Genomic DNA, 13,401 nt, shown 5'->3' with positions numbered 1-13,401 from the left:
CAACATTTGCATTTTCTGGGGGGACAGCCAGGAGAAGTCGCTTACCTTTTCCCCTTTTTTTTGGAGTATCCAAAAAAGTGTTGACCAGCAGGCAAGAGCTCGGAATGAAGGCGGACCCGGACACCGGACAAATATCAAATGCAGCACAGCTGTTGTGCAAATAGTGAGACATTAATTTTAAGTGTTGTGTGTGTCCTGCACAGCTCTAGCTCTGGGGGGTGGAAGAGTGGGTAAAGAGCAGAGTGTTGGCATGAAATTAGAGGCAGGTTTTCCCTGGATAAAGCTAATTCAAAGGTGGAAATGCCATAAGCAATTGTAAGTCCGAATCCAACCTGTTTTTGTCTGCCATAACTATTTGTTTAATCAAACTTTAAGCAGTTCTGCATTCCTTTTAGCAGTTTTGGCTCCTTCTGCACTCCTTTTCGCACTTCTAGCTCCTGGTTGGCAGTGTCCAGTCCCTTTTGGAGCTACCCTTACTGGCAAAAACAATAAAAATGAATATGTATTTAAATAACATTTGCTATCAACAGCGTCACACGCTGGTCTGCCACACATAGCCCCTTGAGCCGAGCACCTTTGTCCGAATATAAGCTGCAGATGGAGCCCCTGCCACCAGCCCCCTGCCCACCCTGGTAACTATAACATTTAAGCGGCTTTACGCAAAAGTTGTGAGCCATTTGCTGGCCGCTTGGAAGGCGTAAAATAAATTCTATAAAGTACAATTATTTTTCAAATATACAAAAATAAAATGCTGCCCCGGAACCCCTTTTTTTATGGCTGACAAGCAGCAAGGTTGAGGCTAGGACAACTAAATCATGTAAGGGATTTACGTTTTATCAGCTAGCCAGGCCGCTGGCAGCCTCTGGCAGAACCTTCTTGCGCGACACCTTTGCCGCAGTTGACAGGAAATTGAAAATTTCCCCAACATCAGCGGATACATCAGCGTCGTGTGTGGGGTTTCGATGCCCAAGGAGGCCAATAACATTTACGCTAATTTGATAATCTGTTCACGCACAAGGGGCCGAGCCAGACATTTGCATAGCCAAGCAGATGTGAGCGGCGGGTCTAGGGCCAGGGTCCAGGCACCAGGCTCCAGCTCTGACGCACCTAATTGGCTGCAATGGCACCCCAGGGACCCCTCGGCCACGCTTTATGGCCTGTTAGGGTACATCCCTTTGGACCCTTTTCGTGCATTATCAGTGCGTTATCATCGCATTGCCTTTCACTCTCGAGCGCACCCCCAGAAACACTTTTGCTGTGTGGCTGGTCAGCGAGTTTATTATTTTGACTGTTCGCTGTTCGCTGCCCGCTGCCCGCTGCCCGCTTATCTGTTTGCTGTTTTGGCCACGAAAGCTGTTTTGGCCACGCTCTGCTCTCTGCGAACACAAAAGTTAAGTCCGTTTTGGGGTAATCGCTTTTGCACGCTTGACTTCAGCTGAAATTAGCTGCGGGTTTTGGGGATTTGTTTGTTTCGCTCTTGCTCTTGTGCGGCCAATAAATTAAATGTATATAATTATACATACATAATGGTGTGGGATCGGGCATTAATGTTTGTAGCATTTTTTGCATTTCTTTCTTTTTTGGCAAAAATCTACTCAGAATTGCTGCCCAGAGTTTCAGTTCTTTTGCATCATTAAAATCCCCTTTTAATATTTCTACAACTCCTTTTAGGCTCTCACTTCCTAGGCCTGAAATCTGCTTCACATAAACGGAAATGTTGGGCCCGCCCACACGCCGTATGCGCAATCTGCTGTCCTTCCACACACACACAAACTTCGCATACGCCCCGTGGGCCTTTGCTGTCTTCATACATTTGGGTGTGTGTGTGATGTCCTGGTGTGCGACAAGATTTATGCATGTTTTCTTTTTCTGTCGGCGAACATTTCAACGCCTGCAAATTTCTGCTAATTAATTAGTTTAAATGCCAAAAGGAGCAGCCAAAACAGTTAGCTGCCTGCGAATATCTGCTCGCATATGACGCTAATCGAGTTATATAGATAATTTACAGATCTCTTGCGGTTGCGTCAGCCCCCCCCCTCTCCACCACCTTTGTGGCTTTACTGCTTTAATTAATGCGTTTATGAGTGCCGCCCACAGACGCGTTAAAAAACGCTAAAAAAAGGAGCCCCAACGCGCGCGTTTTTACACGCATGCAAATTTGTAGCGGAATTTGTTGGAACCCTTTTTGCCTGCCAAATAAAAGGAAAATTAATTTAACGCATGTTTTTCAAGGGTTTCCCCGTTGCTATAATGGAATTGATTTAAGGTTATTAATATGAGCACTTTCTGTGTGCTCCGGGGGGGGAAACAAAAATGAGAAAAGAATTCCATGAGGCGCCTAAGTAAATGTTTGTGGCCTGCCCCCTGCCCCCTGCCTCCATCGCTGGTAACCTTTAACGTCAATTTTATGCAAATTATGTTGTTTCTGTTGGGAAATTCTGTAGCAGGAGCGGCAGGAGAGGATGGATGTCTCGCTGGAGGACGCTGCTGCTGCTGCTGCTTCCTCTTCCTGCTCCTGCTGCTTCTATGTGTGTGTGGTGTGGGCGTGGCATTTGTGAAACGACGGGGCGTCGCTTGAAAGTTTTTCGGGGATTTTCCGAGGGAAGAGAGTGTTGTTATTGAAGTTCTCTGAGGTGGCTGACTCCAACGACTGCCGACGGCCGACTGCCGACTGCTGACTGCCGACTGCCGACTGCTCACTGCTGACTTATTCAATAAGCCAAGTTGAAGTATGCTCCATTATATATTTGTTGGCTCTGCGGTTGTGGCCGGGGATGCTTAGGCAAATACCGTGCATGCAAAAAGTGCAAATAATAATAATAAAGAGTACTTATTGTTTGATTTATGTGTCTGTGTGTGCACAATGCTCTGCATGGCCGCAGGATGAGCAATGCTCCAGGTCCATGTCTAGCGTCTTTGACGGAATGGATGTGTGTGTGTGTCCTGCTTGTCCTTCTTCGACTGGAGCTGAGACTGTCTCAAGCGGGTCTAGGGTATGGCCACTGCAGGACTTAATTGAGTTATTGATAAGCTAAAGCCGAGAGCTGAGAGTACATGGGGGAAGGAAGTCGTTAGATCAATTTGGAAACAAATATAGAAATAAATAGAGATAATTAATGGCTTCACGATGATCTATGGATAGTTTTTGGTGGTACTTCAAGGCAGTTAGAGTGTCTTAATTCAATATAACTTTTATATGGGTTCTGCGATGGCATTTAAAAAGAAGGAAAAGGCACTCCCGGACTCTATAAGATCTCACCAATTTCAGCATCACTTTCTCCTACATTTCGCTATCCCAAATAAACCCAACATCACATGGAACCTCTTCATTTTGAGTTTCTCTCTGCAAGCCCACAGCTAATCTCGCGCCATCAGTTGCCGACTGAACAGAAAGGAGCACGAGGGAAACTCCCCCCTGGATAAAGTCACCTTTATTTGTCAGTCTTAGTCTTGGTCTTAGGCTCCCCCGAGTCAACTGTCAAGTCCACTCCACGTGACGGGACACGTTCCATTCCACACACACACAGAAAGCTGAAGCGTTAAACCGCACACACCTATCACGATGATGAGGATGTTTTTTGCTGCCAGGCAGCCAGCGAGGGGCAGAGAGAGAGAGAGGGAGGGAGTGCAGGAGGTTGCGGATAGCTAAGTGAGCCATTTATCTTCCCGGGGAACCTCAAGCGCGACACAACAGCAACGGCAACAACAGCAACAACAACAGGAATCACTTCCTACAGGCGTCATCCAATCCTCAATAATGCCGCTTTCGAAATAAAACGATTTATATGCCACACAAAAAGCAACAGAAACAAAAACAACTTGCAGCAAAAATACACAGTAATTACAAGGATTTATTTTGAAAATATTTGGTGGCTGGAAAAGATTATTTACTGACCCAACCATCAATTAGTTTCATTTAAAATGCAACAAGAACTCAATTCCAGTTATGGAATTATTTTAAATCAAACTAAAAATGTTTTTCAGCTAAATTTCAATCCCAAGATCTTCCAGTTGCCAGTATCCACATTTTTCGCACTGTGTAGCAACCAACAGAACAGCCAGAATCGCAGCTCCAATACTGCTCTGCCGTTTCCCTTCTACCATTTCCCATTCGTCCTTATCCCGCAGGAACATCAATTGAACAGCCGCAGCAGCAGCAGTGCCAGTCCAGCAACAACAAGCAGTAAATGAAACCCCCCAGTGGAAAAAAGGAGCTCCACAACAGCAAGAAAAAACACTGGAGTAAAATCGAAGATTGCTATCTTTGACGGCTTGTTTTCCTGCCCATTCTGCTCAGGTCTTTTGTGGGCGGGGCGGCTATTATGTATTGGCGTTGAAACAATTTGAACAACAGTCGTCGGAGCAGACGGGCGATGGGCAGAGCGGACAAAAAAACAAATGAAAGGAAGTCGTTTAAAAGTACAAACGGACATTATTTATCGCTCAAACCATTTAGCCGCAGAAACTACCCGAAAGAAGCAGTCGCAAAATGGGGAAGAAGCACCCAAAACCCAATCCCCTCCCCACACACTGGTCCACTTGCCGTTGTTGTTGTTGTTGTTGTGTCTACTTAGTTGTAATAAATGGAAAAGCCCAAAGATGGGGAGTCGGAGTTGGTATTGCATATAATTTCTATCCATTTCTTGGGGGATAGCAATTGGATTTTAGCAGCAGCTACTAAGGGTGCACGGGGAGGGACGAGGACGAGGACGAGGACGACGGTGGCCAATCGATTGATTTCTGCTTGTTCGAGCGATTTCCCATAAGCAGCAAGTTGTACGCGTAATCTACAGTTGTCATTAAATGGTGGAGCCGCATGGCTGCTCAGCGTGGACTGGGTGGAAGTTGCACGAGATGAGTTTCTGCTGGCAGGAAGGGCAGGGAAATGAATGGAGTAGATTGAACAACCTCTGGGTTGTGGCAAAAGGGAAATAATGAACTCAAGACTTAATGAAATGGCAAACGGATTGGCTTAGGTCTGTGGAGAGATTTAGGATGCAAAAGATCTGCCAGATCTCGCTCTTTTCACTCGCTCTTTCTACGTTTTCCTATACCCCCAATCCTCAGGGCACACATCTGTTCCCCTGCCCAAGCTCTTTCTATTAGCATATTCTACCCATCAGCGCCAGTGCTCCCGCATCACTCATTACCCGTGTGTCATATGAAACCGCGTTGTCCGCACCCACACCCGAAGCTCCTGCGCGCCCAGTGTCCAGCAGACATAGACAGATATGGAAAGATGGTGTGTGCATGGATAGGGAGAGTGTGAGTGAGAGTGAGAGCAAGCCGCAGGCATCTTATCGCCTTAAACCACTTTAGTGTCAGTCCTGCTGACAGCGGTCCAGCCTCACAAAGAGCGAAGGGAACTGGACTGGACTGAGGCTGGGACTTGGACTGGCACTGGGACTGCCACTGCGACTCGTGAACATTGTCGCCTGTTTTTTTTTGGCTGTTGGGCAGGGGATAAACAGACTGGCTGTTGTCTCTACTGGGAACATGGCCAGTGGTCTTGTCGACATTGCGATAACAAAACAACACAAAAAAAGAAGGAAAAATAAATGTGAAAAGGAGGAAAAATAAAACGCCAACGAGGAATTTTACGCTCTTGGCCATAATGAGGGTGATTTTCGTATTTGTGGTAGATTTGTCCACTTAGCAGGAATGACCACAAGCAGGAGGGGGCAGGGGGGAGGATTTGGGTTTGGACTGTTGCAATTTGCTGGCCTGTTGCCGGGCGTTAAGGCAAATCATTTGTACATTTTCACAGTGGATTATGCCGCTCCCCTTGATGCCTGATGCCTGATGCCTGATGCCCTGATGATAGTGCTCATAATTTGTGAGGCCTAGCCTGCACATCCTGGCCACTCGTTTTGCTCCGTGGCGTTGCCTACTTTGTTGGGTCATTTGATATATGCGCCAGCATGCTTGACAATGAATTGTGCTAATGAGAGCGAGACGGGAGAGACCGCAGCAGGGGTAGAGATATACTCTAACACCCGTAACCAAAGTCCAAAAGATTCTTGCATTTAATTGGCTTTTTTCAGCAGCAGGAGTCGCTGGAGGAGGCGAGTCCAACTTTTTTAATAAAGAGTCGTCTCCCCGGCAAGGAATTTCGCATTTCGTATGCCATGCAAATGAATATCCAAAGCAGAGCCAAGCCGACACTCTCCATTCCGACTCAGTTGATTTTCGTTTTCATTTTAATTTTCATTTTCATTTTGGCCATTTAGTCAGCGACCTCAAGTGCGGGTCCGTCCCCCTGTGCACACACAATTGTCTACGGCAGTTTCAATATTATTTGCTGCGGTCTTCCGATATACAAAAATGCTTCAACCCGCTTCGGTTTGTCACTGCCCCTGCGGCCATCTGCTACCATCATCTTGGGTTCATTGTGGGTGTGAAATTGTGGAAAACCGAACACAGACTACTGCCAGCGACTGGCAGCGGGCACTGGGAGTGAAGTTTTCATTGTAACCGATTTCAATTGGGCATTTTATTTTATATTTGAATTTTAAAATTCCTTCCGCTTCGGCAACGGGGCGACCCACAGGGCGACAGGAAAATGGACAATTTGTGTTTGTGGCAATTGATTGGCAAATACTGTCCGGCCAAAGAGCTGTCAGAAAAGGTTTCCCCCTGATTAATACGCACTGACAGCAAGTCAGGGCAGCACTGAAATGGCAGCGAAGTATTTGCACATCGTCGAGAATGCTGCAGGAGCATATATTTTATTTAAAAGGCACCTGGAAGTGGGCAGGAATAAGGTAGTTCAGTGTTAGGGGGAACAGAAGAGTAGAAGGGTTCGGCTAAGTCCTATGCAAGTGGAGGAAACAACTGGAAAGAGCTCCAGAACTGTGCATGGAAACAGATGTGAAGGCATCAGATCTTCATCCTGATCAAACAGATACTTTGGCTGACTATTTGATGCCTTACCCTGAGAAATATCTGACAAGTAAGCAAGCAGAGCTTAAGCCTCCAACTCCAAGATTTAACTACAAAATGCATTGCAGAAGGTTCAATCTCAATTATAATATTCCAATAACCAAGATCAACAGCCTTTTCTTTGATTTACTGAAACAAAAACTCTGCTCTAATCGCTTTATTTCCCACTGCAGTCTGACTAATCCACAGCCGATCGAACTTTGCACTTCACTTGGCAGTCTGTTTGGAACAGACTGGAAAGAACTCAACCATCGCTGCACGCATCATTTGAGCGCCTTAAAGCCGTACGACTCGGCTCGTAAAAGGAAAAAGTTACTCAATGCCCCAACTTGCATGCAAATTACAGGCAATAAAACGTGGCAGCATTCCAATGCTTGGGAGGCAAACTTCTGCTCGTACCAGGTCCAAAGAGATTATTCTTTATTGTTTAGACAATGACAGCAGCAGCAATGGGCTGGAGGAGGAGAGGCCTTGGTCCTTGGTGGCAATTCTCACATCATGCGATTGGCATTGAGATTGCGTCTTGGCTCTGCGATATTCCCAAGGCTGTCATATTGTATGTAAGGACAAACGCCCGACACACACACGCGGGGGATATGCAAATTTGTCATCCGGCAAACCAAACAAACCGAAGTGAAGGAGTGAAATAATCATAAAAACGTCAGGCCCAGACGAGGGTGTGGGGGAAGGAGAGTAAAACAATCCTGAATTGAATTTTTATCTATTGTATTGGCCATAAAGTCACATTGTCACAGCATGTAACGTATATAAATGATTATTGTTTACTCTTACAGAGACCCGCTGGGCAGGGCATGGCAGGATGTGTGCGAATGTGGGCTGTGGGCTGTGGGCATGGCAAAAAGTGGAGTTGAGGGCTCAACCGGGATTTGAACCCGGGACCTCTCGCACCCAAAGCGAGAATCATACCCCTAGACCATTGAGCCGCACATAGCCAAATCACAGCCAGTTGCATTTTTTAGGTACCAATTTTATCTCAAAGATACATCCGCAAGCAAACAAAAGATAGTGGGTATCTTTGCAGCGAACTAATGGATACACTGGGCGCTTGTCCAACTAATGGAAACATCTTCAGCATGCATAATGAGGCAGCGACTAATGAGGTTGAAACAAGTTGGAGTCAACAAGCCGGTTTCGATCGTTTCTCCTATGGCTGAGAGCTGCATTCATGCATAATTCCGATGGGCTAACCTTAACCCGTGTTGGCCAAATCGTATATTTCAGATGACAGTAAATAAATGAACTTATTTGGACATTTTGCTGAGAGAGTTTAAATCTTAAAGCGAGCATTTTAAATTGTTTTCAACTGTGTCTTATCTGATGCCAAGATCAATATTTAATTATTGATTCAAACTAATATTATCAGCTATTATTATGGTATATGGCTCGCGACCGGTTCGGTTAATCGCGCCGCGCGTCATGCGGCAGCGCCCCTCGGTCGGTTGGGCGGGAGGAGCGCTGCGTTCTGCTGGGTTCCGCGCGTAACAGGCTTTGGCTTGGTGTCGCATGGGCCACTTGATGGTGCAGTCATTGCATATCAACGTCCAGACAAAAAAAAAAGTAAAACGTGGTGTATCACCACCTACAAATCTTTGAACATTCCTCCAGGTAAACAAATCCATTTTACGCTCAAAGGGTTAATTGTCACCAAAAGATATGCACATTGATCTGTATCTTATAAGCCCCTCGAAATCAACGTGTTTCACCAAGGGGATGTAGCTCAGATGGTAGAGCGCTCGCTTAGCATGTGAGAGGTACGGGGATCGATGCCCCGCATCTCCAGGAGGATAAATTCTTTTTTGTATTTTTTTCTTTTTTGATTTAAAGCTGAATTTCTCCCATTTTTTAGCCCTATTCAATTAAACGTACCCTCATCAGCGCTTTGCTGATTTATTGACTTTTAAGTGCCGGCAGCAGTTGCTTTCATAATTTTTCACAGAGCGCAGCTGACTCATCAGATTTGTGCTTTGTCTCCTGGCACTTTCTGGGCATGCTTTTAATTTAATTTGAAAAGTTTTGCATGCCCATTTGGCGCATTTAACCCCTTTGCCTGGGCGAAAAAATAAAAAGAAATATCATAAATAATGATGATAACTGTCCAAAGTTTGCGAGGCATGCCACGGCACAAACAGCCACTCCCACAAGGGCCCACACCAAATGCAATTATCTGGACGGAGGGCAAGGAAAGGCCCGAAAAGAAAAATATGACAATTAGGCGCGCAAACTAATTGAGGCTGGCAGCGGACAGTTTGAGGGATTATAAAGGGACCACCCGAGGCTTCAATTTTAAATGGGAAGTTAAAGGGCAGAAAAAACCAATTTCAAATTGATCCAAAGAAAAATTTCCTTTCTTGCAGCAAATTCTGGAAACAATCAAACAATTTCCTACAGCTCAGTGGCACATGTAGGATAGATTCTGTGTGTCGAATCTCTCTTCCCTCGTTTTTGAGGATACAAAAAGCTGTCCTGCTGGTGTCATATGTACATTAAATCTTACCAGCTGTTTATTTTCAATATATTTCATCTTTAAAGCCCTCTCCCTACCTTTCACTCACTTTCCTTTGCCTTTTCTGTGGCATCTTTTGGGCACTTTTGCCCCTGCAGCTTCGTTTTTTATTGTTGGCTGGCTCAAGTTTGTGGCGTGGCTCAAGTTATAAATCACAAAACTGAAACCATTGAAGATTTATGAGCTGCTAAATATGCTGGCGAGGGTCGTGGCTTGGACATTTTAGTCAAAAACAAGAAAAAAAACTTTGTCCACATATCAAACTTTAAAACGCAATTATCATATATGTATCTGCGCGTATGAATGTATCTGTATCTGAGCTTTTGTATGTTGGATGTGTTCGGTCTTCGTCTGTGTTGTCTTTCACTTGCGCGTATAAACAAAACAAGGTCCTAAATAAACAAAACGAGCAAAAGAATCACCAGAAAATGAGTAAAAAGTTCAGCCAGACAAAAATACAATTTGATTTTAATTGAAAAATAGCAACAACAATAAAAGTAGCATCAAACCACACCAACCCGAATGTATGGGAAAACCAAAGGTGCTGAATGATGGGAACACTCGTAGATGGGATCTGTCTAGATGTATTAATCGATGAAAGGGGTAAAGGATGAAGGAAGATGTTGGATTTCTACACGGATATACACAGATGAAAGATCTTTCATGGCAGATGTCTTGCTTCGTTCTTATCTCTCTTCTGTTCCCTACCTTCCACCTTGAACCGCAAAGCTTATGAAAATTATTCCAATTAATGGCACACACTTTGTGCCTTCCTTCTCCTTCTCTCATCTCTCTGCCAACCGCACTTAAAATGCCATTAACAAAAGCACAAACAATTTTACACTCTTCGTGCCAAGAAGAGCAGCCCAAAGCAAACAAGAACTAGTCCCAACGAAAAAGAGTGGGAGGAGAGAGCAGGAGTCACAACAACTACAACAGGAACCAACGGAATTTCCTTTTTATTTTATTTATTTTTTCAAGAACTTTCTACCTTTTATCCAACTCATTTTCAAGTGTTCCCACTTAGTTGGGTGTTTTTGTTGTGGCTGGGGGTGGGGCAAAGCCATTAGAAAAGGGCAACTGGGAGACGAGGAGCGGCTGGCGTTCCTCTGCCATCTTGATGGGGTTAGCATTGTTTTTGTTGGCTTAAGTCAACAGGGAAGGTCGAGGGTTAATGAAAGTTGGCTTGAAAGCTTCGGTGTTGGTTCACGGTTTGCTGCTTAAGTTGTTCCAATACTTTTGAGGGTGCAAAACGGTGGGCAAGGACAGCAGCAGGAGCAGCTGCAGGGAGGTAATTTGATCAATTTACTTATTTGTATTTATCATATTTATTTGTATCTATATTTAGTAATTCTTGCTGTCTATTTCGAGCTATCTGAACTTGTATTTTATCCTCCTTAAATTCCCTTTCGGCCAGGCATCGTCCATCGCAGTTTCCGTGGTGTAGTGGTTATCACATCCGCCTAACACGCGGAAGGCCCCCGGTTCAATCCCGGGCGGAAACAGTCGAAACGAATTATATTTTGAATTCTCTTTTATATTATTTATTTTTTGTTTTTCTATTCAATTATATTTAATTAAATCTTCATCATGAGCTTGACCTTATCGCGTTGCTTCTTCTTCAAGGCCTCGTACTTTTTGCGTTCAATATTCTTGGTGAGAAATTCTTGGAATTTGTGACGCATATCCAGGGATAGACCTGTATTGCGTAAGTCAAATTTTTCCAGAACTTTATTGCAGACAACGATCTTTAGTAGGTTTCTGCCAAAGTCCTGCAAAGAAAGGAGGTTAGCTGATGTTTATATTAAGGGGTATTTAGAGCACACCTCTCCCAAGGCATTGTTGGATATGTCGATGCAAAGCAGCGTCGTGTGCTGACATATCAGCATCATAAACAGCTTCGTAATGGTCTCCGTAATGCAACACGAGCCCAGATCCAGCTCCTCGATGGGCATGGCCTGAAGGGTGTGGAAGATGGCAGCAGCGCCATCGCTCTGAATGGGATTCAGACGCAACACCAGACGCTGCAGGGGCACGTGCCGCAGAGTGCGACTGAGGATGTAGGCTCCCTCTTCAGCTGAGAGAAGAAAACTCTATTAAACGAGTGCTAGATATAGAAAGAAGCTCCACTAACTGATCTTATTGTTGGTCAGATCCAAAACAGTCAGGGTGCCAAAAGACTCCCTGCCGCAGGTTTCCAGAAAGCCGCGAATGCCCGCATCCCCCACCGCACAGTGGATGAAAGACAATGCGCCCAAATGATGACAGCCCTTGTCCAGACTGTGGGCCAGGTACCGCATCTGATATGGCAGCAGTTTGGTGTTGTGCAGACTAACCATAAAGCAGAACAATCAATTAACAATCGAGAGATGTCCGTAATCCTTACCAGAACTGTCGCAGCTCGTGGCACTGGCTGAGCCCCTGGCCAGGAGCAGTATGTCCCTGGGTGTCAACTGGTTACAGCCCGTTTGGTAATTACAGCCAGCCGTCTTGGTGCTGTAGCTCAGTCGCAGTTGGCGTAAGTCCGGCAGATTGCTCAGCAGGTAATCAAGCGGAATGTGATCTGCAGATTGCAACGAACCGAAGCTCATTATGCACTCTCAGACATGAAAGACTCCACTGTGGAGTAAGCAAGAGCATCTCCCATTCGTGGTCTCACCATTTCCCTCGATGGTGGCTGGTGAGGGCTGTAGGAAATTTATCTCCAATTGATTTATGTACGCCGCACAGATGTCCAAGGTGGCCTGCACGTTGCCCTCCTGCTCGTAGTCGCCGGCTTGCATATTCTCAATAAACTCCTGCACATGTCGCTCCATGTAGATGTTAATCCAGGGCCGGCGCTCCCTGCCGCGCGCCTGCAACGGGGCGGCCCGCCAGCGCTGCTCGTAGCCCCGCTCCCAAAAGAAATCCTCACGAATGTGCGAGCTGAGCAACTGCAGCGGTAGCTCTGTGTCCAGATGACTGAGTATATAGTTACGGTCCTCGCGCCGTCCCAGTTGCTCGAACAGCGGCAGCTCTAGACTCGCAAAATATTCAGATTTTCTATTGGTGTTCTTTGGGTGTGGGGGCTACCACTCACCGCTCCAGTTCTCCACGATGGCATCCAGCACAAGATGTCGCAGACTTTTCGCTTGATTTGTCTGGCCTTCGTGAGCTTCGTTCTGGCTCTGGCTCTGGCTCTGGCTCTGGGTTGGGGTCTGGCTTGTGTCCCATGATTTACCGCTGACTTTGGGCAGCCTGACATCCTTGAGATTGAAATAGGCCTGGAAGGTGTCGATGGAGACGGTGCTGGGGAACTCGCAATACGTGAAATCCATTTGAAAATAGTCGCTCGCTGCTGTCAACCAGAGATACAGATACAAACACTGATGGAGCTGCCGGATAAGCAATGTTTATTAGTCCGGCTTTTGGGTTGCCAGGAAACGGTTGTCAACGTGCAGGTCCTTTTGTTTGCCTGCAGAGTGCTGGGAAGGGTGCAATGATGGAAACAGCTAGAGTATATAAAGAATAGAGTAAAATTGAAGCATAGTTTGTTCAGCTAGAAACTTGGTTCCACTTTATATTCCCCCGTGTTTGAAGAGACTTTTCCTAATCAGTTTTCTTTAGAGATTCAAGTACAAGTTTTAAACATTTTCAAGCTCCTGCTAAACCTCAAGAAATATGCAAAATCATCGGTTTATCTTCGGCTTCTTTGAACTCCTCTGGCATTTGCATAACAAAGTCGTTTGGGACAACGCGATAAGGCTACAAGTGGCAAGCCGATTATGACCCTAATTACATGACATTACAATTCTACAATCCACATTCCCCTCCAGCACACCTTGGGCACCTTGGGTATATCAAAAATATTGACTTGGCATCTTTCATTGTGGCCAATCAAGGCGGATATCTCCACCTGAGGATTAGGCCAGCTGACATGACTGTCTTGTGCTTTG

The 13,401-nt window shown here is 45.5% G+C and overlaps 1 protein-coding gene and 3 non-coding genes across 4 annotated transcripts; 2 read left to right on the top strand and 2 right to left on the bottom strand.

Moving 5' to 3' along the window:
• Nucleotides 1–7,814: 7,814 nt before the first annotated feature.
• Nucleotides 7,815–7,886, bottom strand: Trnap-ugg. The gene has a single exon. It is a non-coding gene; the product is annotated as a tRNA-Pro (tRNA).
• Nucleotides 7,887–8,669: 783 nt separating this feature from the next.
• On the top strand, nucleotides 8,670–8,742 carry Trnaa-agc. Its single transcript has one exon. It is a non-coding gene; the product is annotated as a tRNA-Ala (tRNA).
• Nucleotides 8,743–10,898: 2,156 nt separating this feature from the next.
• Nucleotides 10,899–10,971, top strand: Trnav-aac. The gene has a single exon. It is a non-coding gene; the product is annotated as a tRNA-Val (tRNA).
• A 72-nt stretch (nucleotides 10,972–11,043) lies between these two features.
• LOC117897473 (dynein regulatory complex subunit 5) lies at nucleotides 11,044–12,785 on the bottom strand. The gene is given in 7 exon segments (XM_034806324.1): nucleotides 11,044–11,238; nucleotides 11,293–11,543; nucleotides 11,601–11,797; nucleotides 11,853–11,892; nucleotides 11,895–12,029; nucleotides 12,126–12,482; nucleotides 12,546–12,785. Coding segments are annotated over 7 exon segments (1,413 nt in total). The 5' UTR covers nucleotides 12,784–12,785.
• Nucleotides 12,786–13,401: the final 616 nt, after the last annotated feature.

The sequence above is a fragment of the Drosophila subobscura genome, chromosome O (genome assembly GCF_008121235.1).
Source record: "Drosophila subobscura isolate 14011-0131.10 chromosome O, UCBerk_Dsub_1.0, whole genome shotgun sequence".
NCBI lineage: Eukaryota > Metazoa > Arthropoda > Insecta > Diptera > Drosophilidae > Drosophila > Drosophila subobscura.
Note: the sequence above shows the minus strand (reverse complement) of the source record. Positions and strands in the feature narration are given on the sequence as shown.